This window comes from Littorina saxatilis, linkage group LG9, assembly GCF_037325665.1.
Source record: "Littorina saxatilis isolate snail1 linkage group LG9, US_GU_Lsax_2.0, whole genome shotgun sequence".
Classification (NCBI taxonomy): Eukaryota; Metazoa; Mollusca; class Gastropoda; order Littorinimorpha; family Littorinidae; genus Littorina; species Littorina saxatilis.
In genome coordinates this window covers 43,087,664-43,114,541 of record NC_090253.1, presented here as the reverse complement: position 1 = coordinate 43,114,541, position 26,878 = coordinate 43,087,664, and the positions used below count along the sequence as shown (strand labels likewise).

The following is a 26,878-nucleotide window of genomic DNA, read 5'->3' as shown; positions in this document are numbered from 1 at the left end:
CCTTCGTGAATTTCTAGTACGTTTTTTCGGGTTCTAGTGCGTATAGGACGCAAGGCGGACGCACAGTTTGGGGAGCCCTGTCAAACAGTATAACAGATGTTGTAAGGTCTTTAAAACCTGCCAGTTAAAATGATGGCATTCCAACAGCAGCCGTGCAGTAAAAAATGTTTTTTTCCTTCTAAAATCCAACCTGTGCAAGCTAGTGGGGGGAAACACACAGTATATTACGTTTTCATGATGTCTGCAGTCTACCTGCTAAAACTGGTGAACACCAACAGCAGGCGTGCAGTGAACTTGATTTGTTTTGTTTTTTTACCTTCAAATAGCTTTGTTCCTTCCTGTGCAAGCTATTTCAAAAACACACAACAAAACACATGTTACATTGTGTATGCAGCCTGCCTTCTGCACATGTTATGTTTCATGTGCAGTTTTCTCGATAAAACAGTTACATATCAGCAGCAGACTGATGCACATTGACATATCTTTCTCTCTCAAGTACCTGCGCTACTTTATACTTGTGCAAGCTATATAAACACACATAACACACCTGGGAACTCACTGTTCGGAGTGTGTAGTTTTCAGTCTGTTCCCTTACACGTGTGATATAATTATGTGACATTTTCAGGGACTTTGTAAATGTCCTGGTTTTGAGAATTTACTGTAACACATCCAGCGTGCCTTCTAAAACTGAACTTGCCAGCAGCAGGTGTATTGTGAAAAACTATTTTCTTTCAAGTACCAATGAATCTACCTGTGCTCGTCAGTACATGAACACAAAACATAACACTTGTATGCTCTGTGGTGTCTTTATGCAGCCTCTCTGCTGAAACTGTTAAACGCAAACAGATTTAGATGTGATGTCATTTCACAATGTTAAGTACCTTTAATTCTACCTGTGCAACATATAACCCTACATCACACGCGGTGACGTTGTTTGATGTGTGCATCCTCATGCATCCTATCTATATACATGCAGTATATAACAAAATACCCCCCGCGGGTTAGGGGGAAGAATTTACCCGATGCTCCCCAGCATGTCGTAAGAGGCGACTAACGGATTCTGTTTCTCCTTTTACCCTTGTTAAGTGTTTCTTGTATAGAATATAGTCAATTTTTGTAAAGATTTTAGTCAAGTAGTATGTAAGAAATGTTAAGTCCTTTGTACTGGAAACTTGCATTCTCCCAGTAAGGTAATATATTGTACTACGTTGCAAGCCCCTGGAGCAAATTTTTGATTAGTGCTTTTGTGAACAAGAAACAATTGACAAGTGGCTCTATCCCATCTCCCCCCTTTCCCCGTCGCGATATAACCTTCGTGGTTGAAAACGACGTTAAACACCAAATAAAGAAAGAAATGTGTAAACAATTCCATCTCACACGGCATTAATAGGTTATGTTATATGTTATATGAAGTCTTATATCGCGCGCGTATCTCCAGACTCGGACTCAAGGCGCAGGGATCTATTTATGCCGTGTGAGGTGGAATTTTTTTACACAATACATCACGCATTCACATCGACCAGCAGATCGCAGCCATTTCGGCGCATATCCTACTTTTCACGGCCTATTATTCCAAGTCACACGGGTATTTTGGTGGACATTTTTTTTATCTATGCCTATACAATTTTGCCAGGAAAGACCCTTTTGTCAATCGTGGGATCTTTAACGTGCACACCCCAATGTAGTGTACACGAAGGGACCTCGGTTTTTCGTCTCATCTGAAAGACTAGCACTTGAACCCACCACCTAGGCTAGGAAAGGGGGGAGGAAATTGCTAACGCCCTGACCCAGGGTCGAACTCGCAACCTCTCGCTTCCGAGCGCAAAGTGCGTTACCACTCGGCCACCCAGTCCTAGGTAACATGCGCCTTGAGTCGCCTTGTGTGGTGAGATACGTGCGCGATATAAATCCTCGTAAATAAAAAAATAAAATAATTTCTTACAGCAAGTTATTGCAATATGAAAAGCATTTGTTTTATTTCAGGTACATGGTGTATCCCCTCTATCTAAACTATATCAACACAACATAGTGTCACATTGCTTGCTTAAAACTAACTTTTACACACAAATAACACATGCACTGTGAAATTTGCTTTTTCGTTCAAGTACCTATGATGCTACCTATGATGCTACCTATGATGCTACCTATGCGAACTGTAAACACACAACACGCTGAAAATGCGTGCAACCTGGCTGATACAACTATTAGGCCAACAAAAAAAAATAGTCTGTTTACGGTAACCCGACCGACCCTATTTTTTTCGCGCGACCCTAGACTTTTTTTTGGCATTCTTGTTTTTTTTGCAAAATAACGTAAAAATATGGTTTTTCGGAAAAAAAAATCCCGACCTACCGACCCTATTTTTTGGGCCTATGTTACCGTAAACAGACCTATTTTTTTTTGGCCTTACATGTTCGAACCGCAGATTCACTGTGACACGCGCTCTTTCTTTTAAGTACCTATGACTCTACCTGTTTTAAGTACCTATGCTTCTATATGCGAACTATAAACACACAACCCGCTGAAAGTATGTGCAACCTGGCTGATAAAACTATTACATGCTCGCGGCAGGTGCGCTGTGGCACAAAAGGATCGCCAGGGTATTTGAACTGGCCGGATAATTACTTGACCAATTATTCCCATGTGTCCAGTGGAGTTACGGCGTCCATCAGGGAACGGTGTTTGAACTATTGACTCCGGGGATGTCCAGTAAATTACGTGGATAAGGCTGGGTCCCTGATGGGTGTAGCTGTGTGTGTGTGTGTGTGTGTGTGTGTGTGTGTGTGTCATGTTATACTGACCAGTTTTGTTGGTAACTCTCATTACTGTCATGTGCGCGTTATCTCCGTGAATAGTCTCTGTCTGTTGTTGTTGTTGCTGTTGCTGTTGTTGTTGTTGTGGTTTATACTGGATCTAGTTAGTATTTATTCTTTTCTGTCAGTCTCTTCTTTTGTTTTGGTCAACATTTTGTTGATCGCAATATATCTCACTGGCAGAACATCTGTCTGACTGTCCGTCTGTCTGTGTCTTTGTATCTAAACTGTCTGCTAAAAATGTGTTACTATTTTAATAGTGAGATCCATTGTATGCTTTAAAAATGTGTGTTTTTGTTGTTGCAGTTTGGATTTAACATGAAGGACTTCATCGACTCGGACAAAATGACTCACCGAATACAATAAAAATGTGAAAAGTTCACTCTAAACCATGCAAACACCTGGAACAACTCATATTGACTGTGAAATGGAGTCCTTTCGACTCAACACGCGCACAATGTAAAAATATTCAAGTCATCCAGCCTGGAATGGCAACACCATGGAAAATTGGGGCAACCATACTTCACCCGAATCACGTGACACTTTCCGTCACCATGACGACCAGTACGCATGCGCGCGGGATGAGGACGACGACTCTGATTGGATGGATCACGAGAACGAGGAGGAGCATCATGCGGAAGGGGCGTGGGATTACCATGAAAGCGAGGAGCTTGAGGAGGAAGGGGCGGGGCGTGGAGCTGTCAGCGAGGATGATGTGTTCGTGCAACTGGCGCAGAAGGAGCAGGATTTGATGCTGGCGGCGGAGCTGGGGAAGGCCTTGCTGGACAAGAACCAGGAGCTGGAGCAGCAGGTGGCCAAACTCAGTGAAGACTTCAGTCTAAAAGTAGAGGTGAGAAGTTGTGATTTAGCTTGTGATGCTTAGCTTGTGGTGTTCCGTTTTGTTGTTGTTAGTGTTCTTCGTTGTGTAGGGTCATGGTTATTTTTGTCACTAGCATTGGGCGCAGTGGCGTGGTGGTAAGACGTCGGCCTCCTAATCGGGAGGTCGTGAGTTCGAATCCCGGTCGCTGCCGCCTGGTGGGTTAAGAGTGGATATTTTTCCGATCTCCCAGGTCAACTTATGTGCAGACCTGCAAGTGACTTAACCCCCTTCGTGTGAACACGCAAGCACAAGACCAAGTGTGCATGGAAAAGATCCTGTAATTCATTTCGGAGTTCGATGGGTTATGGAAACACGAAAATACCTAGCATGCCTACCCAACGAAAGCGGAGTGAAGCTGACTATGCTCTCAGAGTATAGTGTGGGGAACCCAAATGGGCAAACGAGCTCACACGTCACCAGAATTTCTGGAACGCAGAAGAAGAAGACGAAGAAGAAGAAGAAGAAGTCACTAGCATTTGCATGCTTTTCAACCAGTCAAGTTGCTCATTTTGCCTTTTGATGTTTCGTACCTTTTCGAGTTCTTGGTATTGTAGGGTCATTGTACTTCCGTTTGTGTACGTCAGTTTGTTTCGGTTTATTGTGTCATTTTGCTTCGTCTAGCTCGTTATTTTGCTCTTAGTGGGATTTGCATGCTTATCAGCCAGACATTTTAAAATATAGATACGTTGGTAGACAATTAAGGTTGTTTTTATATTTAGTCAAGTTTTGACTAAATGTTTTAACATAGAGGGGGAATCGAGACGAGGGTCGTGGTGTATGTGTGTCTGTGTGTGTATGTGTGTCTGTGCGTGTGTGTGTGTAGAGCGATTCAGAGTAAACTACTGAACCGATCTTTATGAAATTGTACATGAGAGTTCCTGGGTATGATATCCCCAATTGTTTTTTTTATTTTTTCGATAAATGTCTTTGATGACGTCATATCCGGCTTTTTTTGTAAAAGTTGAGGCGGCACTGTCACACCTTTATTTTTCAATAAAATTGATTGAAATTTTGGCCAAGCAATCTTCGACAAAGGCCGGACTTCGGTATTGCATTTCAGCATGGAGGCTTAAAAATTAATTAATGACTTTGGTCATTAAAAATCTGAAAATTAAAATGATTTTTTTATAAAACGATCCAAATTACTTTTATTTTATTCTTCATCATGTTCTGATTCTAAAAACATATAAATATGTTATATTTGGATTAAAAACAAGCTCTGAAAATTATAAATATAAAAATTATGATTAAAATTACATTTCCGAAATCGTTTTAAAAACACTTTCATCTTATTCCTTGTCGGTTCCTGATTCCAAAAACATATAGATATAATATGTTTGGATTAAAAACACGCTCAGAAAGTTAAAACGAAGAGAGGTACAGTAAAGCGTGCTATGCAGCACAGCGCAACCGCTACCGCGCTAAACAGGCTCGTCACTTTCACTGCCTTTTGCACTAGCGGCGGACTACGGTCTTTGTGAAAAAAATGCAGTGCGTTCAGTTTCATTCTGTGAGTTCCACAGCTTGACTAAATGTAGTAGTTTCGCCTTACGCGACTTGTTATTCGTTCTTTGAAAACTTGGTGAAGATAAGGGATTTCTTATGTACCGTGGTAGTTTTCCAGGATATCACTCGAGTCAGGTTTCCACTGGTCTGCAATAAGTGGTCTGCGTGTTCAGTTGCAGTATGGAGGAACGCAGCCGAGTCGCATACGTAGAATTTAATTTAAATGTAGTGACGTGTTAAAGTTTACTGTGGTAATCTAATCTTCTGCCCTCGCTCTGTCTCTCCCTCTGTCTCTGTCCCTCTCTGTCTCTGTCCCTCTGTCTCTGTCCCTCTCTCTCTCTCTCTGTCTCTCTCTCTCTGTCTCTCTCTCTCTCTCTCTCTCTCTCTCTCTCTCTCTCTCTATCACTATTTCTCTCTCTCAGTCTCTATCACTCTTTCTCTCTCTCAGTCTCAGTCTCTGTCTCTCTCTCTCTCAGTCTGTCTCCCTCTGTCTCTCTCTCTCTATATATATCTCTGTCTCTCTATCTCTCTCTCTGTCTCTCTCTCTCTCTCTCTCTCTCTCTCTCTCTCTCTCTCTCTCTCTCTCTCTCTCTCTGTGTCAAGTCCACTTTGTTCACCTGCAAATTATTTTCTCCCCCTTGTACATACACATTGTGTTTGATGCAATGACAATTCGCCTTCGCCTTCTCTCTCTCCGTCTCCTGTCTCTCTCTCTCTCTCTCTCTCTCTCTCTCTCTTTCCAGGTCTTCATTAGGGGGGTTCCAACTTCCACTGTACTTGCTGGGCATATAAATTAATACACGTCTGTGTTCTCACCCTCTTCGTTCATTCTCGTGACAGGTGTTCGAACAAGAACGGCACTCGCTTCAGTCTCAGCTCACTCAGCGTGAGGCAGAGTACGAAAACACGGTGCGTGACCTGCAGGATGACATCAGCAACCTCACGGAACAATTACGTCATCACGACGATGAAACGTCAGCAGGACAGCGCAAGCACGTGCAGGATATACGTCATATCCAGCAGCACAATGAATCTCTCACCGAACAGCTTAGACAGGTAGCGTGGCCTGGTATTTTTGTTGCAAGAAGGGTGTGTGTGTGTGTGTGTGTGTGTGTGTGTGTGTGTGTGTGTGTATGTGTGTGTGTGTGTGTGTGTCAGTGTCAGTTTGTGTGTGGGCGTGTGTTTCTCTGTGCGTGTTTGTGCGTGCGTGCGTGCGTGTGTGTGTGTGTGTGTATGTGTGTGTGTGTGTGTGTGTGTGTGTGTGTGTGTGTGTGTTTCTCTGCATGTGTGTTCGTATAATTGTATGTGTGTGTGTGTGTGTCTCTCTCTCTCTCTCTCTCTCTCTCTCTCTCTCTCTCTCTCTCTCTCTCTCTCTCTCTCTCTCTCTCTCTCTCTCTCTCTCTCTCTCTCTCTCTCGCTCTCTCTTTCGTCGCCTTTCTTTACCTCTTTTCGCCCCTACCCTACACAGTGCGTTTACCTGTCTGTCAGTGCTTGTGAATTATTCTTTGTGTCTGTACCTTGTTTTTGTTTTGTGTGTGTTTTTGAATCCTCCAAGGGATGCGTGGGTGAATGATTTTGTCTCTCCTCATAGCACTGAATTCTGTCTGAAGCCAACACTCATTATTTTTTCACGTTGTTTCTATAACAACAGTCCCTGGCCAACCAAGAAGCATTGTCGGTGGAGGCGGGACAGTTACGGGAACAGCTGACGTCACGACGTTCCAACTTCCATGAGCGTGTGAACCACGTGGACCAACTGGAGGACGAGGTTGGTAACATGAGACTGTCGTGCGTGCGTGGGGGCGTGCGTGCATGCGTGCGTGCGTTAAAATATGTTGATTAGTCAGTTTATTTTGCGCAATTTTATTTCACCAAAAGAACCTTGTTGAACTCTAATGGGCGCTTCTGGTGTGATAACGCGAGACAACTGTGATCTTGCCGCGAGGTGGCGCCAGTTACCAGCCGAAAGAAAGAAGGGGCATAACCTCACCAGAACCGACCATTGTCTATTTACCGTATAAAATGCACGACTTACACACGAACTGTAACCAAACCGATATCCTATTTGGGACCAATGCAAGTTTTTGTTTTTTTCTTGTGTTATCTTGGCGCGAGGTGGCGCCAGTTACCAGCCGAAGAAAGAGGGGGCATAACCTCACCAGAACCGCCCATTGGGATCTCTCTCTCTCTCTCTCTCTCTCTCTCTCTCTCTCTCTCTCTCTCTTTCTCTCTTTCTCTCTTTCTCTCTCTCTCTCTATCTATCTCTCTCTCTCTCTCTCTTTCTCTCTCTCTCTGTCCCTCACACATTTGTATTATCTTTAGACAGTGAGGGGAGAGGGGTGGGGGGGGGGGGGGCAGCAAAGCCTGCAGATGAAGTCCGAATTTACAGTAACAGCAAAAACACGCGTATTCTATATGCACCCCACAACCACAACCACGTTAACCCCCTGAGTCACCACAACATGGGACCCTCCAATAATATATTGGAGATCACAATCAGAACATGTGTCTATCGCAGCGAATTTCAAACACAGCATGAAAGAATGAGTGGCAAGCGTATCAAGATAAAGCAAAAACGTGTCACAAACTTCAAAGGCGCTAATACCGGCCAGATGAGGGTCGTTAACTGTGTCAGGAAACTCGTCTAGGACAACGAAAAGTCCAAAATCACACCCACGAAGGCCAACCGAAGACGGAAGACATAGACCTCAAGGCTGAGGTGAGAACCGACTGTCTACGCATCACCGATACAAATTATTTATAACAAGTTAAGTCGCGTAAGGCGAAATTACTACATTTAGTCAAGCTTTGTCGAAGATTGCTTTACAAAAATGTCAATCAATTTGATTGAAAAATGAGGGTGTGACAGTGCCGCCTCAACTTTTACAAAAAAGCCGGATATGACGTCATCAAAAGAATTTATCGAAAAAAAAGAAAAAAACGTCCGGGGATATCATTCCCAGGAACTCTCATGTAAAATTTCATAAAGATCGGTCCAGTAGTTTACTCTGAATCGCTCCACACATATCAAATCAGTGGAGCCGAGTTTCCTTCTTTGGCCCATGCATTAGGATTCAGCAAGCTGTATATATACAAGATGTCAACAACCACCACTGATATAGCAGTATCCCTTCCTTATTAGCCCTCAAGCAATCCATTTAGGGAAAGCTGATGACAAGCCCTCTGCTGCCTTTCCGAGCTCTAAAACATCGCAGAACACAACCCTTGGCAGGAGTGTTTATGTTATCGCTCGGCCAGGAAAGAACAAATTTGCAAGCAAGACAAGGAAGAGAAATGAATTTCTGGCTGAAAATGTGCACAGTTAAGAAGTCACACACTGAGTCAGTTTAGTAGAAAGAGACATAGTCAGTACTATCAGGGCTGCTTAATAATAATACACACATTTTAAATCATCAGAATACACTCTCTGCAATCTTCTATACTGATTGCACAAAGAAACATTCAATGCGGAAGAAATCAGTTAAATACTGCTGTTTCCTACATGTCGAACCGGTACATAAGAATCACATTACACCGCCAACCGAAAGACCAAACTTGTCAAAGTTTTGTAAGTGAACACTACATCTTACAAGCAACAAAATATGCATGTTAGTGCATTTACACCTCCAGCATACATACAGATTAAACTTATTACGCTTAAAACAATATTTATGCTGTTTTCAAGAAAAAAAGTGAGTGTGGTTTAAGCTTTTTGAATATTCCGCGCAAATTTCGATGCTCCGCCTTGCAAGGTCACGGCGGCCGCTAGCTGCTGAAATCTGTGGCACCATGCATAGGCGGTAAAGGCGCCTTCCTGTAACATTTACGTGGTTTTAAGTGTGTTTAACATTTCTCAGTTCCTGGAGCCCTTGCAATGATTATAATGATGACAGGAAGCAGAAGTTTCAAAGTAGTGTTACAAAATGTGGTTGTCTTGAAACAATTAACACAGGGTTTTTTCCATGTTGAGTGCAGCTGAGAATAGTTCTGTGTGAACTCAGTTATGCTGGTCCGCAGTAACCGAGCCGCTACTGTCGGAACTCGCGATAAAAGATAGGCCTAACCACAAAAAACACAATCGGCACTTTCTTGAAAAATCTTCCTTAATCTATTGGTATATATATATGATATTACACTGACTAACCTTTTCATCTAAACCCTAGTTCTTCTTTACGAATGAATGTATTTTCTACTTTTGACGAGAAAAAAATAAAATGTATTCAGCTAGAGCCTATGCTTTCTTACTGCTGGGTCGGTGTCTGTAGCAGACGATACTTTGCCGCTCTGACAGAGAAACTGAATACAAGTCTAGAGTAAAGATAATGCAATGAACTTCGATATTTATCAACAGAGACAAAAGGTTCCTTTGGATATGCTTTCAAATAGAGATATTATATTCAGCAAGTATTTGTGTTGTTGAGTCAGTAGTGCATGATAACAGAGATATAATATAGCCTACATTGATCATCTATCTACATAATTATGTCTGATCACTGATGATAAGTTGGAACTCCATTTTGACAATTTTAACACAGATGCATATATTTTCGGGAAAGTGGGTGAAACACTGTACACTTTTCTTGGCAGTGCGGCGGATCTATCCAATTATAATTAAATTCCAATCTTTAATCCCCCCCCCCCCCCCCCCCCGGGCCTCTCTCCGGCTGCTGTTTCTAAAATCATCTTCTTTTATTTTGTTAATCTGTTTGGGGGGCTGGGGAGGGGGGGGGGGGAGATTGTGTGCTTTACAGAGCTCTGTTAAACAGATTGCTATTTAACCTGTGTTACGGCCACTTCAGTGAATGCAACTCGGTTCATCCATACTGTGGCATACATAATCCCGTTTATTTAAGACGGAAGCACGTGACCATCCTGGCAATACTCTCTAGATAGATAAAAGAAAGTGTTAGCAGATTATATTTCACAGTTTTGGTTTTAATCAATAAGTGCTTGAAGCGATTTTAAATTAGCATAATGATTGACCTTGCTAAAATGTGCAACTGAGATACTTTATCGAAGTTTTTAATACAACATTTTGATGCAGTCATGGCAACGCGTATGCTTCAAAATGTCGTCTGCAAAACCCCCACATACATAGCAAAAAAGCTCTGGTCTTCGCTTTGCAGACTTCTCCAAGAGTTTTTACTGAGACTCGGTTCCGAGATTCTGAATTATAAACAGTGGCCACCAGAGATAAACAACGCCAACTCGCCTGCAGGCTAGCGGCGAAAGACAAACCGTTTAACGCTTGACGAGCAGGGGCTAGTGTTTTGTCAGCACACGCTAAACAAAACAAGGCAGCTATAACACAGGACTGTGAGCTCTAATACTGAATTCGCCTCCACTGTTTTGATATGCGCACAGACAGACACACACACCCACACCCACACACACACACACACACACACACACAGTCACACACACACACACACACACACAAACACACACACACACACACACACACACACACACACATACATACACCACGACCCTCGTCTCGATTCCCCCTCTTTGTTAAAACATTTAGTCAAAACTTGACTAAATGTAAAAAGCATTTGTACAACCTGACATGTGTTTGTACCGCGTATGTGTTGGGATTGGATTGGATTGGATAAGATTTACAGTCCAGTGAGGTTACCCTCATGGAAATTCGGGCTGCTTTCTCCCCGGGGAAAGCGAGCTGCCATACACACGGCGCTACCCATATTTTTTTTCCTGCATGCGTGTATTCATGTTTCCTGAGACTTAATTGTTGGTGTTTCAGGTGGAAGCGCTACGACACCGGCACCAAGAGTTGGAGGTTCAAATCCGCCAAGTGAAGGAGGAGCGTGACGCACTGACCACAGAGCTAGAGAACCTCCACGAACGTCTCTTGCTGCTGGAGAAACAGAGACAGATGCAGGATGAACAGGTGTGTGTGTTCTGTGTGTGTGTGTGTGTGTGTGTGTGTGTGTGTGTGTGACTCGATCTGTGTGTGTGTATGTGTGTGTGTGTGTGTGTGTGTGTGTTAGTGTGTGTGTGTGTGTGTGTGTGTGTGTTATTACAGCCCCGGTATAGGGGTGTGTATAGGTTTCGCTCGATGTGTTTGTTTGGGTGTTTGTTTGTGTGTTTGTGTTCGCATATAGATCTCAAGAATGAACGGACCGATCGTCACCAAACTTGGTGAACAGGTTCTATACATTCCTGAGACGCTCCTTACAAAAATTGGGACCAGTCAAACGCACGGTTAGGGAGTTATTGGTGGATTAAAATTATACAAGGACCTATACAGGGACATCTTCATGGTCAAAGGGAAATAACCATTCTCACTCAGTCACTGCCACCAACTGAGAAGGTTATTTCCCTTTGACGGGGGTGTTTTTCCTACCTCATAGGAATTTCTTGTTAATCCTGAAAGTGGCAGCGTGGTTCAAAACGAAGTGCAACAAGAAAGAGAAATGTGGTTCAAAAAGGAGAAATAGAACAAAGGAGGAAAAAAGGCTGATAAGAAAACCTCTTCAAAATGGACTTAGATAAGCCACTGACCTGCTTAAATATTGGTTGTAGTGCCAGACCTGGGAACGAAAACGATGTTGTCCTATTTTGTACGCTTGATTGTCTAAAATACGATCAGTACGGTCGGTGGAAAAAAGTACGATCAAAAATATTCCTGGACTATTTTTCTTCACAAGCACATCTTGAAGCCGATCCAGTATATTGGATGTTCGAATGCCGTGTGGAGAACACTCATTTTTCTGAAAATACGCCAAGTTGTCTTTGAGAATGCTCCAAGTGTAAACCAGGATTTCTCAGGTCTGTAGTGCACTACACAATACATTAAACCCGGTAGAACGACCGTTCAGTAATTGTATTCATACAGTCTGTTGGTAACCAAAGAGTAAGCGGCCTGTCTTGTTGTGAAACAAAGGAACATTCACGGCAGTGGGAGAAGATTATTTATACATACAATGTGTCGGTAACAAAAGAGTTGGTAGTGAATAATCCATGATCAAATTGTTTAGCTGTGAAAACAATGGAACATGAACGGAATGTGAAAGTTTGTGAGTGTGACGTATGCATTTGTTTGGGTTAACATTACTAGTCATTCTGACTTGACAGGTGTGTTTTATTGCTACAAGGAGAACGACGAAATTCGTGTATTGGAATTTTACTCGACCAATCTGTTAAGTAGCTAGAGGTCACTTTCTCCACTGTGTTTTGGACCACGACACAAGTAAGGACAGATGTGTTTGCATATATATCGTTCGGAAAATCTGTTACGTGGCAGTTTTGTTATAAATGTAACCTTTCAGTAGTACAATGAAAGGATGATTCTAATAATTTCAATTGCAGATCGACTTTTATTTTGAGAAGAGCTAGGTGTGCTTTGTAAGACTTGATTTGTTCTAGTGAATACCCTTAGGATATGAGGTGCGCCTTATACGACGTGGTGTATTTGTGTGTACTGCTTTGGTAAGGACAACCAGAGGAGGTTTTTGGGGGGGGGTGTGGGGGGGGGGGGGTGTAAACGTTGTTTCAGTGTGGAGCGGAGTTTGTCCTGCTCAGAACTTTTCGATGAAATACATTAAAGAGATGACAAACATTACATGTATACAGTGATGGCATACACACGATTTCACGTGTGTGTTTTTCTCTCTCCATAGATTCACCATCAGCATACCGAGGTTCTGGAGTTACGGGACGCCAACTCTATACTGACGTCACAGTTGGAACAGCTGTCGTCACGCCGCCAGACGTCAGGGGACTCGCCGACGTTATTCAGTGAACTGTCACACTTGAATGATTCCAGCGCGTCACCTCCGTCACAGTCATTCAATTTTATGCAGGTGATTGAACGTACTGTGTGTGTGTGTGTGTGTGTGTGTGTGTGTGCGGCCAGCGATTCTGTGTGTCTCACTATTATGTCTGTTGCTACTTCTCTGTCTTCCCATCTCTCTCTCTCTCTCTCTCTCTCTCTCTCTCTCTCTCTCTCTCTCTCTCTCTCTCTCTCTCTCTCTCTCTCTCTCTCTCTCTCTCTCTCTCTCTCTCTCTCTCTCTTTTCTTTTTTCCCCGCCATTCTTGTTATAATTATGCTCTTTCTGTAAAAAACATGTAAGTACAAATGTGACAGGGGAGGCTACCGCTCCTTTCACAGCAGACTCTGCACCCGAGTTGTTGGCCTTTAAAAGTCAACACCGGTGTATTGTAGAATTCTGTTTGTGATAGGGTCTGGTGGTTTCCGATTGTCTGTATGTTCATGGAAACCTTCGGGTTTGCATAACAGTTTTTATAGGGCTAAGAAATTAGCCCTAACATTTTCAATCCTGTTTGATTGCACTTCGCTTCCCGAGGTGATCGTAGTGTTTCGGCACACGGTTACACAAAGAACACTGATTTATCCACCCAGCTGTTCTGTGTTCCCACTCCTGTCTTTTCATGGTAGTATTCCAATTTTTAACGTTCGTGTACTTGTGTTGCAGTTTTCAAGTGGAGGGAAATTTAACTGTCTGTCATCCGAGGTTGTAGAAGAAGATGACTTTGAGTACGATGACGACATCTTTTGTGACGTCATCACGCACTCCACGCCCGTTCCATCTGAATTAGGTTGTGGTGACTTTTCAGGGAACAGTTTACAGGACGAGGTAAGCAATTATCACCATCAGCAAGATCATCAACAACACCCACAGTATCATCACCATCGTCGTCATCACCACCAACATTACCATCATCCATTACAACAGCATCGCAGATCACTTTCAGCACAGTTTTGTTGTTGCCATCACTACAAATTCCACCTATTGCAAAAACCCTTCATCTACGGAAATAAATGTGATTGTAGCTTTGATCTGAACCGAGCGGGTCTTAAAATTGCCGGCATCTTGAGAAAAACAAATTCCTTTTTTCTGGCATGGGTCTGTAGCATATACAGTGCCATAGCCTGTATCCATTAAATCAACGCTAGACCTTGGTATCTCTGTGATAGTATGAAACATGTTAGATCCGCGCGTGCATTGAAAGAATCAAAGAAACTGTCGCTCGAATGCAACACAAGAACCTACATGATATTGATTAGGCCCCCCAAAAAAAAGGTCTGTTTACGGTAACATAGGCCAAAAAAATAGGGTCGGTAGGTCGGGAATGTTTTTTTTTGTTTGTTTTTTTTGTTTTCCAAAAAACCATATTTTTACGTTATTTTGGGTTTTTTTTGGGGTTTTTTCACCAAATGCCAAAAAAAGTCTAGGGTCGCGCGAAAAAAATAGGGTCGGTCGGGTTACCGTAAACAGACCTATTTTTTTTTGGCCTTACAAACGACACCGATTAAACAAACCAAGGTGTGTTTTCTTAACCCCCTCTTCCAAAAATTCATTGTTACAGTCCGTCACTTTTTCTGCATGTCTCCAAAGGAACTTACAAAGAATTTTTGAGAACGCAGTTTTTAAAATTAACTCGTCATATCAGCAATAGAAAATCACTTGTGAGGTCACCGCTAGATTGTGCTTGTATCGGTATCCTATCTCATTAATGAATCTCACCCACATCCCTCTGCCTGTGCAGCTGTTTGGCCTGCAGACTCACTTGACCATGGACTCGGGGAGGGACACGGAGGAGGGGGGAGGGGAAGGAGCAACGGGAGGATGTGATGACAAGTTCCTCTCACCCTCACGGAGGCAGGTCACTCTGACCCCAGAACTACAGGACATCCTCAAGGAAATGGTGAGCTCTTGGAGTACTTTCTTATTGCTATGTGTAGATTGTGCACTAAGCTGTGAAACATCAAAAACCAAAGAGAGAGAGAGAGGGGGGGGGAAGAGAGAGAAAGAGGGGGAGAGAGAGAGAGAGAGAGAGAGAGAGGGGGAAAGAGAGAGAGAGAGAGAGAGGGGGGGAGAGAGAGAGGGGGAGAGAGAGAGAGAGAGAGAGAGGGGGGGAAAGAGAGAGAGAGAGGGAGAGAGAGAGGGAGAGAGAGAGAGAGAGGGAGAGAGAGAGAGAGAGAGAGAGAGAGAGGGAGGGAGGGAGGGAGGGAGGGAGGGAGGGAGAGAGGGAGAGAGAGAGAGAGAGAGAGAGAGAGAGAGAGAGAGAGAATCTTTAACTTGAGGTCTTTTTTGAGCAGAGGAAAGCAACACTCTTAAAACCAGTACACAATTGGAACCCATAAAACAAGAGAACAAACGAATTGGTTACACACCCCAACCAAACAAAAACAAGCTAACTATCCAACCAGACAACCAACCAAGCAATCATGCACTAACAATATATTACCCAATATTGACCGACTGTGTGATGATATCTTCTGCTATGGTCTGTTGAGACAGTGATATCAAAATCGAGACCGGAAAAAAAATCCTTTGTTTTTTAACTTTGTTCATCTTACCACAATCACTTCGTTGTTTAGATCACACAGTCAGTCAATGTTAGATATATTGCTAATTATCTGGACATTTTGTATTTACTGTAAAGAAATTACAAAAGTATTTGTCTCGGTTTTGGCTGTTCCATATCCCTCCCTCTGATTAATATTTCTTTTTGTTCACTCTTTTCTTGTACTTTTCAGTATTTCAAAATGTCTTTTCTTTCAAAAAGTCTTTAGTCACTAGCTCAGCTAAATTCTGGGATCATTACATTTTCATATATATTAGTTTGTTTTTAAATTTAGGTGTTTTTGGTTTTTAAGTGGGGAAGCAATAAAGAGGTCGTCGATATCAAAACTGATATCGACGGAAATGTCGTCGATATCACTTTTGCACTGAGCTCAGTTTTGCCCAATTGACCAATGGAAATCCACGTAACATATGAAATAGCAATATATTTATCTATCTGCAGCAATACTCAGACGACGAGGAGGAAGGTGGTGGTACTCAAAAGGGCAAGGGAGGTAACTCCTTGCAGCACGCCCAGGCAGATCATGACGTCACAGAGATGACGTATGAGCCGAGTTACCGCCAGGAAGAAGAGGAGGAGGAGGAGCAACAGGAAGACAGCTTTAACACTCTCAACCTGCGCGCCCAACAGCATTTTAATGACATGTTTCAAGTATGTAGCTTTATTGATTTTGGTATTGTGATATACGGCGAGTTTCATTGCGTGGAGAAGCGTGTATGTCTGCATTAGTGTTGGTACACTTCAAGGGTGTTTGCAACTTCCGTCTCGTGATCATAGTAGGTACACTGTATCAGTATTGTTAAGGTATGAGTTGTATGCCTCTGAAGACACACAATTAATAAAATAAAGATAAAAAGAGAGAAAAAACTAACAACAAACACAGACACATACACACACACACACACACACACACACACACACACACACACACACACAGATAGGCACAACACAAAAAAAGCCTGCAAGCATTTAACTAAGGTAAAAATAAAATTGGAAGAAAAAAATCTTCATCAATCAATCTTCAATCTTTTCAGGCTCAACAGACGAGGATAGAGAAGCTTGAGAGACGTGTGCAAGAACTGGAGGGCCGTGTGCAAGAGCTGCAGGAGGAGCGCGACAGACTGCAGGACGCTGCGTGTGGTGACGTCACTCTCAGTCAAGTGCTGCAGCAGACCCGCTCTGAACGCGATAAGGCTATGAGCAAGTAAGTACATGTATGTGTGTGTGTGTGAGTGTTGTGTGTGGGGGATGAGTGTGTGTTTGTGTGTGTGTGTGTGTGTGTGTGTGTGTGTGTGTGTTGGGGGATGAGTGTGTGTGTGCGTGTGTGCGTGAGAGACAGAAAAAAGAGGTGTGTGCGTGAGTGCGTGTGTGTGTATATGTGTGTGTGTGTGTATATATATGTGTGTGTGTGTGTGTGTGTGAGAGAGAGAGAGAGAGAGAGAGAGAGAGAGAGAGAGAGAGAGAGAGAGAGAGAGAGAGAGCATAATCATGGCATGACGGTGGTTGTGATTGGGGTGATGTGTGTCAGTGTTATCAACTTTCTCTGCCGACTATGCCTCTTGCTTTCATCGAGTTGATTTCCTCGTCGTTTGATCGCTTCCGTGTTAGGAGCATTTCTCCAAGACGTGCTATCGATCCGGTGAAGTTTGCCCAGGCTGAATTTTTTAACAAACAAACTCCACATGGGAGGGATGATGGATGGCCCTGAGGAAATAGGGGCTTAATTTGTGTAAATGGAGCCAGTATTAGGTTTGTCGGTGGTTGCGAGATCAATCAATCAATCAATCAATGACGCTTATATCGCGCATATTCCGTGGGTACAGTTCTAGGCGCTCTGCAGTGATGCCGTGTGAGATGGAATTTTATACGGCCAGTAGATCGGAGGATGATAATTAGTTTTAACGTCCTATTGGCCTATCTTGGGACAGGTAGAGTTGACAGGGTTCGTACAGGTCATGGAAAACCTGGAAAGTCATGGAATTTGATTTTTAATTTTCCAGGCCTGGAAAGTCATGGAATTTCAATTCAAGTCATGGAAAGTCATGGAATTTAACAAAAATAAGAAAGAAAAAATATTAACCTTTAGCACGCCAGCGGCTATTTTCGTCGCCCAGCCATTTCCCCCCCCCCTTTGCCAGCCAGCAGCGATTTGCGTCGCCAGCACAAGGCTTGTTCGTATGACCAACTTCTCGTTCGTATTTGCATACGAGAATAACGTATTTTTAACGGCACTTGAGCCAAAACGAGGCTCACTTCCTTCCGTTATCTCGTCGTGTCGTCTGCGCTGCTTTTGAGTCGGTTTCGTCGAAGTTTTCTGCTTTTGTTTTTGCATCGATAAAGTACTTTAGCAAGATGGAGGATGATGAGTTTGAAACTTTCTTTCGAGTTGTTTCTTGACAACAAAAAGTATGCGGAATTGGAACGAATTACCAAGGAAGATCTTCGCAATGAACTGTGTATCGCGGTGAAAAAAATGACAGTTCGTCAAGTCACAGTGACGGTTACGAAACGGAATTTACGAAAGTGCAGATGGATACAAACAGTGGCTGGTCCAGTTTAGTGAAATGACAGGACCAGCAAACATTACCGATAATCTGACTGCGTAGCAAATGCTTGACTTGCTTGTCGAAGAGAGCGTAGAAACTGACTCAAATTCAGTGCAAAGCAAGCCAGTGTCAAAACTGGCAAGAGTTTGCGTGTTCGGAAATGGCGACCTGTGGATCTAGTCATGGAAAATGTTATTGAGGCTCATGGAAAGTCATGGAAAAGTCATGGAATTTTGTTTCTAAAAACCAGTGGGGACCCTGAGTTGATATGCTTTATGGGGGGACAGGACACTGGACAGACATGCAAACAGAGAACACATGCGAGATCGGAGGCATTGTGCCCCCAAAGGATAGCCACATGTAATTTCTCATTCTGAGATAATAAAGAATTATTGTATTGTATTGTATTGTATTGTATTGTATTGTATTGTATTGTATTGCATTGCATTGTTTTTTAAGGTATTGTTTGAAAAAAAATTGTATTGTATTGTATTTTTTTATTTTATTGTACTGTATTGTATTGTATTGTATTGTTTTTTTATTGTATTTTATTATTGTATTTTTTTAATTGTCACGTACTGTATTGTATTGTATCGTATTGTATTTGTTTATTCATACGCAAGTGTTTGTACAAACACGAGTTTTTAGCTGATTCTTTCCACGCTCCAGGCAGGTGCAATTATATTAACAAATCGTGTTTCCAGGGTCAGTGAAGTGGAACAAGAGTTGTCACGGTTGACAGCCGATGTGGTAACGCTGAACGGTCAGCTGATGGACACCATCAGGAAGAAAGTGATGATCTCACAGGAGCTGGACCAATGGCAAGTAAGCATACTTGTGACGTTGTTATGATGATGACGTCACTTCGTCTTCAAAGTCTCTGGGATGTTTCTATTACTTACTTTGTATAGGGTAAAAAAAAAAAAGACATCAGAAGGATAATTATCCTACCTTTAATGTAATAATTAGGCCTTGTTTGTGTTTCTGTCTGTGGTGCTCTTTTTATTCATTCTTAGACCTTTAAATTATTGTTGTTTAAGGCTGAAACGCCTGTTTCTGTGTTACATACGTTATGCCGTGTTACATTGCCGTCTGATTTTGGTACAGGTGGACCTAAGCGAGGTGCTAGCAGTGCAGATGCACCGAAGAATGAAGGAGCAACAGAAGGCAGAGCAGGCTATTGTTCAGCTGCAGAAGGGAGGCAGCCCTGAGATCCAAGTTTTCAAAAAGGAGACGAGATGATGTCCGATTGCAACGAGCTGAACAATTACAGACAAGAAAGGCTGGAGAGGTTGCACAAGAGTGATCGAGAGAGATATTTTGAAGGAAAACTGTGTAAAATGGCGGCAATGTGACAGTCTTTAGGCCAAAAAAAAAAATTGTCTGTTTAGGGTAACATGACCAAAAAAAGTAGGGTCGGTAGGTAGGTAAATTTTTTTGTTTTTGTTTTGTTTTGTTTTTGTAAATGCTATGTTGGCTGAACATTCACTTCTTATATTTGATGAATACATGTTTCAAAACTAACGTATAAATAAAACAGAGAGAAAGGGAGAGAAAGAAACGCCAAATGTCTCTTTTTAGCATTTTTACCTCTTTTTTTTTTTTTTTTTTTTGAAATCAAAAAAAAGTTTTTGGGTCGGCGCCAAATCGATAGGGTCGGTCGGGTTACCCTAAACAGACAATTTTTTTTTTTTGGCCTTAAGAAGAAATGGAGGATATGTGTCTATGATATGTGTCTAGTCATGTGTTGATATTGTTGGTATTGCTTTTGCTGTTGTTGCAATTAATTGTCATTGTTGTTTGCTTGTCCAATGTCAAAGTCTACTTAGGGGATGGAGAGTTTGCTTGGGTCAGTTGACAAAAAAGTGTCGAGAAGATGTCATCAAATGTTTGCTTAAAATGAAGAAAGCACAGAGCTTATACTGAAGTTGCTTTTGTGCGAAATGATTAAGCCTTTTCTTCAATTCCGTACTAATAATGCATGTATATGTGGATGTGTAGTCTATGTGTTGTGCTCTCTGAGTTCGGCACTTTTCACCAGGCCAGTGTTCATGAACCGACAATCAAAATTTAAGACAGTCCGCTCACATGAAGGAATCGGAACTTGGTTCAATACAATTAGATTTGGTAACCTCGACAGATCATAACAGAGTGTGTCGTAATTGGAGATTGAAGTGGTTGGATTATTTTAAAACAAAAATCACAAGATTCAAATCTTGGGCCTGAAATACAGAAAATCGACAGAAACTTATTTTTTTCTGATTGTCTGTCCTGACCTGATTTTTCTGTGTCCAACAGTCAGTACTGTGTAAGTTGTTTTTGCTGGTGAGTTTGCCCTATACGAGTATCGAGACTTGAGAAAAATGGACAAGACGACTGACTATTAGGGTTTAACGTCCTCTTAGACCAACTGGTCTATATTGGGACGGGTATTAGTAATACGCTGAAGATATGGTGTGATACTTTGATTCGAACAAGCCCGCTGTGGCTGTCTTCTTTGACACACCAGCATTGGGTTTGTCTCGTCAAAGTATCGAAATACGATCATGATAATCAGAGACGAGAGATGATGCATGCGTGTCTTCGTGTTTTCCAAGCCCTGAGACTTTCGCTGTGAAAGTGGGATTTTTTTTCGTGCGCATGTGTGCACACGGGGGTGTTCGGACACCGAAGAGAGTCTGCACAAAGTTGACTCCGAGAAATAAATCTCTCGCCGAACGTGGGTATCGAACCCACGCTGATAGCGACCAACTGGCTACAAAGCCAGCGCGCTACCAACTGAGCTACGTCCCCGCCCGGACAAAACGACGCGATGTATTACAAGAGAACATTACCAGTTTGCGTGAAACTTTACGTGTGTCTTCCAGACTGCGTGTGGACCTACGTTCGAGGAACATTGGCTGATACGGAGAAGTTGTTTCACAGCATCAAGGGTACATAGTAACGAAACTTTGGTCTGAACTATGAAGTTACATTGAGATTTGAATTTCCAACAGCTGAAGATTTGGAATCTTTTGCTGGCTACGTTTTGTGTCAGATGAACATTGATATTTCTCGGTGTTTGTTGTTGTTCTTGGTGTTATGTTTCTAGCTGATGTGCAATTATATGTGTCTTTCAGATTTTATTGTCAAACAGCTGCGTCGGTTATGTACAGTGTCCTTTTTTGACGCATTCTTTGCATATTTTTTCTCAAAAGGAATGCTAGCTCAGAGGTTTTTACTAGAATGTATACGACTGAATCCAATGCAATCAGATCATCATTAATTGTATCTGAATGAGACAGATAGGAAATACGAACAGTATAATGAACATTCTTTCAAAACACAGCTGTCAATTTTTGTTGGGTAGAACAGAATATACATTTAAGGAAACCAATATGTGCAACCGGTACCATAGACCAACAGAACATTTTTTCTTGAATACATGAAGTTTCCCTCCTAATGTTGATGTTTACTTATCGGTGACATTGTTTTGTTATATTTACTAAACATGACTGCCCAGTGAATGTGTTGTGTATTACGTCTTCCGTTTGTTTGTTTGCTTAACGCCCAGTCCACCACGAAGGGTGATATCAGGACGGTGCTGCTTTGACATTTAACGTGCGCCACACACAAGACAGAAGTCGCAGCACAGGCTTCATGTCTCACCCAGTCACATTATTCTGACACCGGACCAACCAGTCCTAGCACTAACCCCATAATGCCAGACGCCAGGCGGAGCAGCCACTAGATTGCCAATTTTAAAGTCTTTGGTATGACCCGGCCGGGGTTCGAACCCACGACCTCCCGCTCACTGGACGGATGCCTTACCACTAGGCCATCGTGTTGCGGTGTCGCGTCTTCCGTTTAAACGAGTAGTCGGTTTGCTTTTCGTAACGAAAGGAACTATAGTTGAGAAGCGACAGAGACTGCGGATCCATGTCCCGAATACGAAGCCAGCATGGCTGCGCATGCGCAGTTTCAAACACTCGCGATCACAAACTTTGCACACGATGAAGACGTCATTATGTTGGTTTAAGCTAGCTATCTTCCCGTATAAACCGGAGACCAGCCCCGGCCTACACATGGTACTAGAGCACCGTTCTAGGAGGACACACACCTTAAATGCTGCTTGCTGTGCAGATGGGGAATTTGTTTGGTAAATAGTATTTAGCAACTGACACGGATGACATTATGCGATATTATTTGGGCAACAGCAACAAATATTTCATGATGATCAAGAAACAGGAGCATAAGCACCCTGGCCGATTGTGGTTTTTTTCGGGGGGGGTCCAAGTGAAAAAAATGCTCTTGACCTTGTTAAAGCCCGTACAGATCTGTGTCGGGTTACATGAACGGTAACATGGAAAGGAAGGTGTCATCTGCAAACAGCTTCCTTCTGCCACTTTCTTCGGAGTGTGCGAAGTTTGTGAAAGGTAAACAAACTTTCATGTGCACCCCATAACTTTCCTGCTATATATATATTTTAGGAGCTAATAAACTTTTCACTCAAAGCAGCAAACTTGAAAAAGTTGGCGATGTTAATTGAACCTCGGACCGTCAGGTCACAGAAACAGACTAGTCGCTTTTTATGTGCTTTGACTACATGGTAAGTAGTGGGCTGTAGGCGTGCGTAAACTCGCTTTCTGCAAGACGGCAGCGCGTGCCTGGCAGAACGAATAGGCTATGCACAACAATGTTCTTGTTTTCGCTTTGTGTCATTTTCTGTGAGACCATAGAGGACAGACAGATGGAAGCACCAATTCAAATACATTCCCGTGTGAACCATCGTGTTAAACACCACAGATCTGTCAGGTCTTTACATGAGATAAGAGCATTTTTCCACTTGCTAAGCTACCGAATATCAACAGACTGGCTGCTCCAAGTGCAGAGTGAACTATTTTTGCTGAATTAATTTCGCAGCTTAACATAAGTGTTATTTATGAAATTAACAACATAATACATGTACAGAAAGCAACTAGGCTGTTACTAAATGCATTTATTTGTATCGCACAAGTATGTTTATCGTTTATCAAATTTTGAGAAACAAAAGTTGAATGTTCACATCCTTCATAAAAACCTGAGCAGATCTATGGTGGGTAACATGTTTGCTTATCCGAAAAGGGAATGCACATGTACACGGCGCTGTATATGTATGCTTGTTTGTGTGGTATGAACAACCTATTTCAAAATGTGTTGGGACCCCAAGTACAGCGGTGCCACGTGGCCAACATTAATAGGCTGAAGCTAGGGACTTCATTTCATTTTCATAACTTTATTGTCCCATCGCTTCCTCCCAGTGGAAAGCTAGCCGCAACAGAGTTGAGTCACGCTACGTCAAAAACCAAGGGCCAACACCATGGGTTGTTCGTTTCGCCTCAGTGGTTCAGATCTTCGCTTTTTTTCCCAGCGCACTGCCTCAGTCTCCTGCTCGAACTTCACTATGATCACAGTGCAGGTATTCGATGACTAAACCCGTTCTCTGTGATAGAAAACGTGGCTTAATATATGATTAAACAGTATTGTGCTGCCTACTAAGATAGCTTGCCGTTCATCCTGTCAAAATTATTTTTTTCAAACACGTTTCATAATTTATTTTGAAAGTTTATCTTCACTTCATCAATAAATACTTTCAAACTGATTTTTCAGCAATGGTTTTGTTGTTAATATGTGATGATGACGTGCAGCATTTCTTCAGCTTGCTTGGTTTTGCAGCTGAACTTTTAGAAGTTTTGAGTAACTTCCATGCTTAAGCAGATCTGTATATGACGTTGTAGTTTAGAGTTTGGGGTAGAAATATCTTCTTTTTTTTTTTTTAGTGCACACGTGTGTTAATTGTCTATTTAGTTTGGTAAATTCGATACATCAGACATTTGAAAGAACAGGGTACACAGTCTTTGACAAGCTTCACGAGTAAGAAGTTTAATGTTTTTACTTTCGCTTTACAAGCCTTGAAAATTACATATCAATATCACAAGCCTTGCCATTTACATATCACATCGTGTGCATATCACTGCTGTATATATCTTATCAAAATGACCTTGTCGCCAGTAGTCTGTGTTGTTGCTTGTTGTATGAAGGATGTAGAGGTGTCACAAAGGACCAGAGATTTTTGTCAATATGTTTGTCCATAATGGAAAGAATTCTGGCGTTCCGCTATTTGTATTATCCGAGCGAGTATGATAGAAACTGCTCAACCAGCTTCGAAGTAGACATTCCTTGGCAGTTCTCAGTGTTGTTGTAGTTTACTTTCCCCCAAAAACGTTTAAATTTATGATTTCTGTTAATATTTTTGTGCATGATATTTTTTCTTGGTTTCTGTTGTACTTTTGTTTGTGAGTCTCAAGTTGTGCTTTGATTAATCAGTATTCCGTAATGATGTAACAGAATTGAAAGCTAATATTTGATTCAAAATTATACAAGTCAGCATTACTATTTGTTTAATTCAATATACTTTCTTTCAATCTGCTTTCGGATTGTGATTTTGATTTACAGGCATTTTGAAATTTCAGTATTGTGATTTTGTACTCAAGTTAAATGGCAACTGTGAAGAAAAGGCAGATTTCTCCAATATCTCAAATAGAAGTATGAATGAAGCAATATATAATCTAGTAGCAAGAGCTTGTGCACAAAACATACAACAAAATTTAGTTTTGATTTCCCAAATTACTGCTGGTGATTTCTTAATAGAGCTGTAGCAGTAAAAGAAAAAAACGTCATTGTTTTCTTCTACTTCTTCGTTCATGGGCTGAAACTCCCACGTTCACTTATGATTTTGCACGAGTAGATTTTTACGCGTATGACCGTTTTTACTCTGCCATTTAGGCATCCAGACGCCGATTTCGGGGGATTTGGTTTTGTTTTTAACCGCGAAAGTACAGCACTAGTCTCTTACGTTGCTGCGTAGATTGTGATTTAGTTAACACGAAACAAGATTGCCCGACCATTGAAGCATAACGCATTAGATGCAGTTAAAGACTATAAATAGAGAAACAAAACTGTCTGTCTTTCTTTCTGGTTTCTTTCTGTATATCACCACATTCGGTGCTTCTGCAGAACTTCATTTTTCCTCGATGTTCTCAATTGCAGAGATGTGTTCAGTCATCATGCTTGTCTTTCACTGCCAGATTGTTTCATTCGCTCAGATGTTGTAATCACTTACTTACCTTGTTGTAATCAGCTGTGTGAATATTATTGAGCCATGCCAAACTATGTGTGCTTTGTATGTATGCATAGCTGCCAACCCTCCCGGATTTTCCGGGAATCTCCCGAATTTTACAACTTCTCCCTGTTCATATTCAAGACTTAAACGGTCCCCCTGGCCCCCCTGGCTCCTGGATTTTGACTTCAGAAGGTTGGCAGCTATGTATGTAATATGTATATTTAGTATATCTCTGGTGTAGCACGTCTAGTCATACATGCTTGTAGAACATTTAAACCACGGATTACTGTCTTTAGTAATCGGTGAAAATTAGGTATGCATTCCCTAGCTGCTAACGCTTCACAGAATTGTCAGCGAGTCTGGCTTTCTATTACTCAGTATTACTCATAGATCAGTCATGCCTGTATTGTTAAATTTGAGTTTATTTGCTTTCTCAGAGTGCAGAAAGCAAAGTACTTTTAGTTTTGTTTTGTTGATATCATTAAACTGTTTATTTGAAGCAGTTTAGCAGTGATATTAAGAGTTGTAATTCTGAGACATTTTCATTTGTAAAAATGTTTAAATGTAGAATCCCAATCTGGGTATAGTCCGGTTGATTGTGTTTTATTCAGCGTTAGATAGAATAATTGAAATTAATCATTATGTTTTTGTGTATTCAGTTGCGCTTGGCCGAAAACGCGATCAGTGATCTCAGATTTTTCTTGTGTTGATGTATTTATGTTTTCCTAACGAAAGCACCCAACATGCTTTGGATGCTGTTTTTACAGAACCTTCCTTCTTGTGTAAACCTTCATGTAAACCAGCACCGATCCGTCCATGCTTTTACATGCGCTAAGCGCTTCTTCCTACTTGAAAACATACCGAATTGCAGCCGCCTGGCTCCTGTGCAAAGCGGACACTTTTTGCTTAATTAATTTTGCATATACGCGTAGATATATAATTAAGTCACCATTACTGAATTTATTCAGCAAAAAATATATGCTATACAAAGAAAGCAGAAAGATTGTAGACATTGTTTTAGTATGTGTCCAAGTGGATCTTATTTATGTAAAAGTCTGGTGCGGATTTGTGGCGATTTGCAAGATGGTCTGCATTGGAATAAAGGTATCTTCAGTCATGTTATTGTCATCCTAGTAATGTTGAATGGTTAGATAGCTTCCCTATGAATGGTGCTGAAAATCTCAGTTGAACAGCTGCTTGTGTGTTGTTGTTGTTGTTATTGAACCAGATACGGGATTTTTGTGAAATTAAAGTCGTCTGTGTCGTCGTACGAATGCCAAAATATTTCGACTTTAAAAATTGTTTGTGTTAGATGCATGTGTGAATGAGTTTTGAGTGTATGACCGGGTTTGTTCGCTGCACATCCATTTCACACATACATTTCATACTCCTTTCACACTCCATCTCACAACTCATCCCCTGACTCAAGCACTCTCTCTCTCTCTCTCTCTCTCTCTCTCTCTCTCTCTCTCTCTCTCTCTCTTTTTCTCACACACACACACACACACACACAAACACACACACACACACACACATACCACTCGCTCTCCGCCACTCTCTTTGTTTTGGATAAAAAAAAATCATCGTATCCGTATGTAACAAGGGGAAGGAAAACTCGAACATCTTGTATAGAGTG

General features: G+C 41.8%; 1 protein-coding gene and 1 long non-coding RNA gene across 2 annotated transcripts in view; both read left to right on the top strand.

Moving 5' to 3' along the window:
• Positions 1–26,526, top strand: part of LOC138976165 (bicaudal D-related protein homolog) — a 34,405-nt gene extending 7,879 nt beyond the window's left edge. Inside the window, exons 2-12 of the mRNA XM_070349005.1 lie at positions 3,120–3,663; positions 6,040–6,255; positions 6,851–6,967; positions 10,964–11,110; positions 12,843–13,025; positions 13,659–13,820; positions 14,734–14,892; positions 15,997–16,206; positions 16,590–16,759; positions 18,806–18,926; positions 19,209–26,526. Coding sequence (XP_070205106.1) covers positions 3,313–3,663; positions 6,040–6,255; positions 6,851–6,967; positions 10,964–11,110; positions 12,843–13,025; positions 13,659–13,820; positions 14,734–14,892; positions 15,997–16,206; positions 16,590–16,759; positions 18,806–18,926; positions 19,209–19,343 — 1,971 coding nt within the window. The 5' untranslated portion in view covers positions 3,120–3,312 and the 3' untranslated portion in view covers positions 19,344–26,526. The remainder of the gene's footprint in view (positions 1–3,119; positions 3,664–6,039; positions 6,256–6,850; positions 6,968–10,963; positions 11,111–12,842; positions 13,026–13,658; positions 13,821–14,733; positions 14,893–15,996; positions 16,207–16,589; positions 16,760–18,805; positions 18,927–19,208) is intronic.
• On the top strand, positions 131–26,526 carry LOC138976175 (uncharacterized). The gene is made up of 2 exons (XR_011458891.1): positions 131–1,356; positions 22,935–26,526. It is a non-coding gene; the product is annotated as an uncharacterized lncRNA (long non-coding RNA).
• Positions 26,527–26,878: the final 352 nt, after the last annotated feature.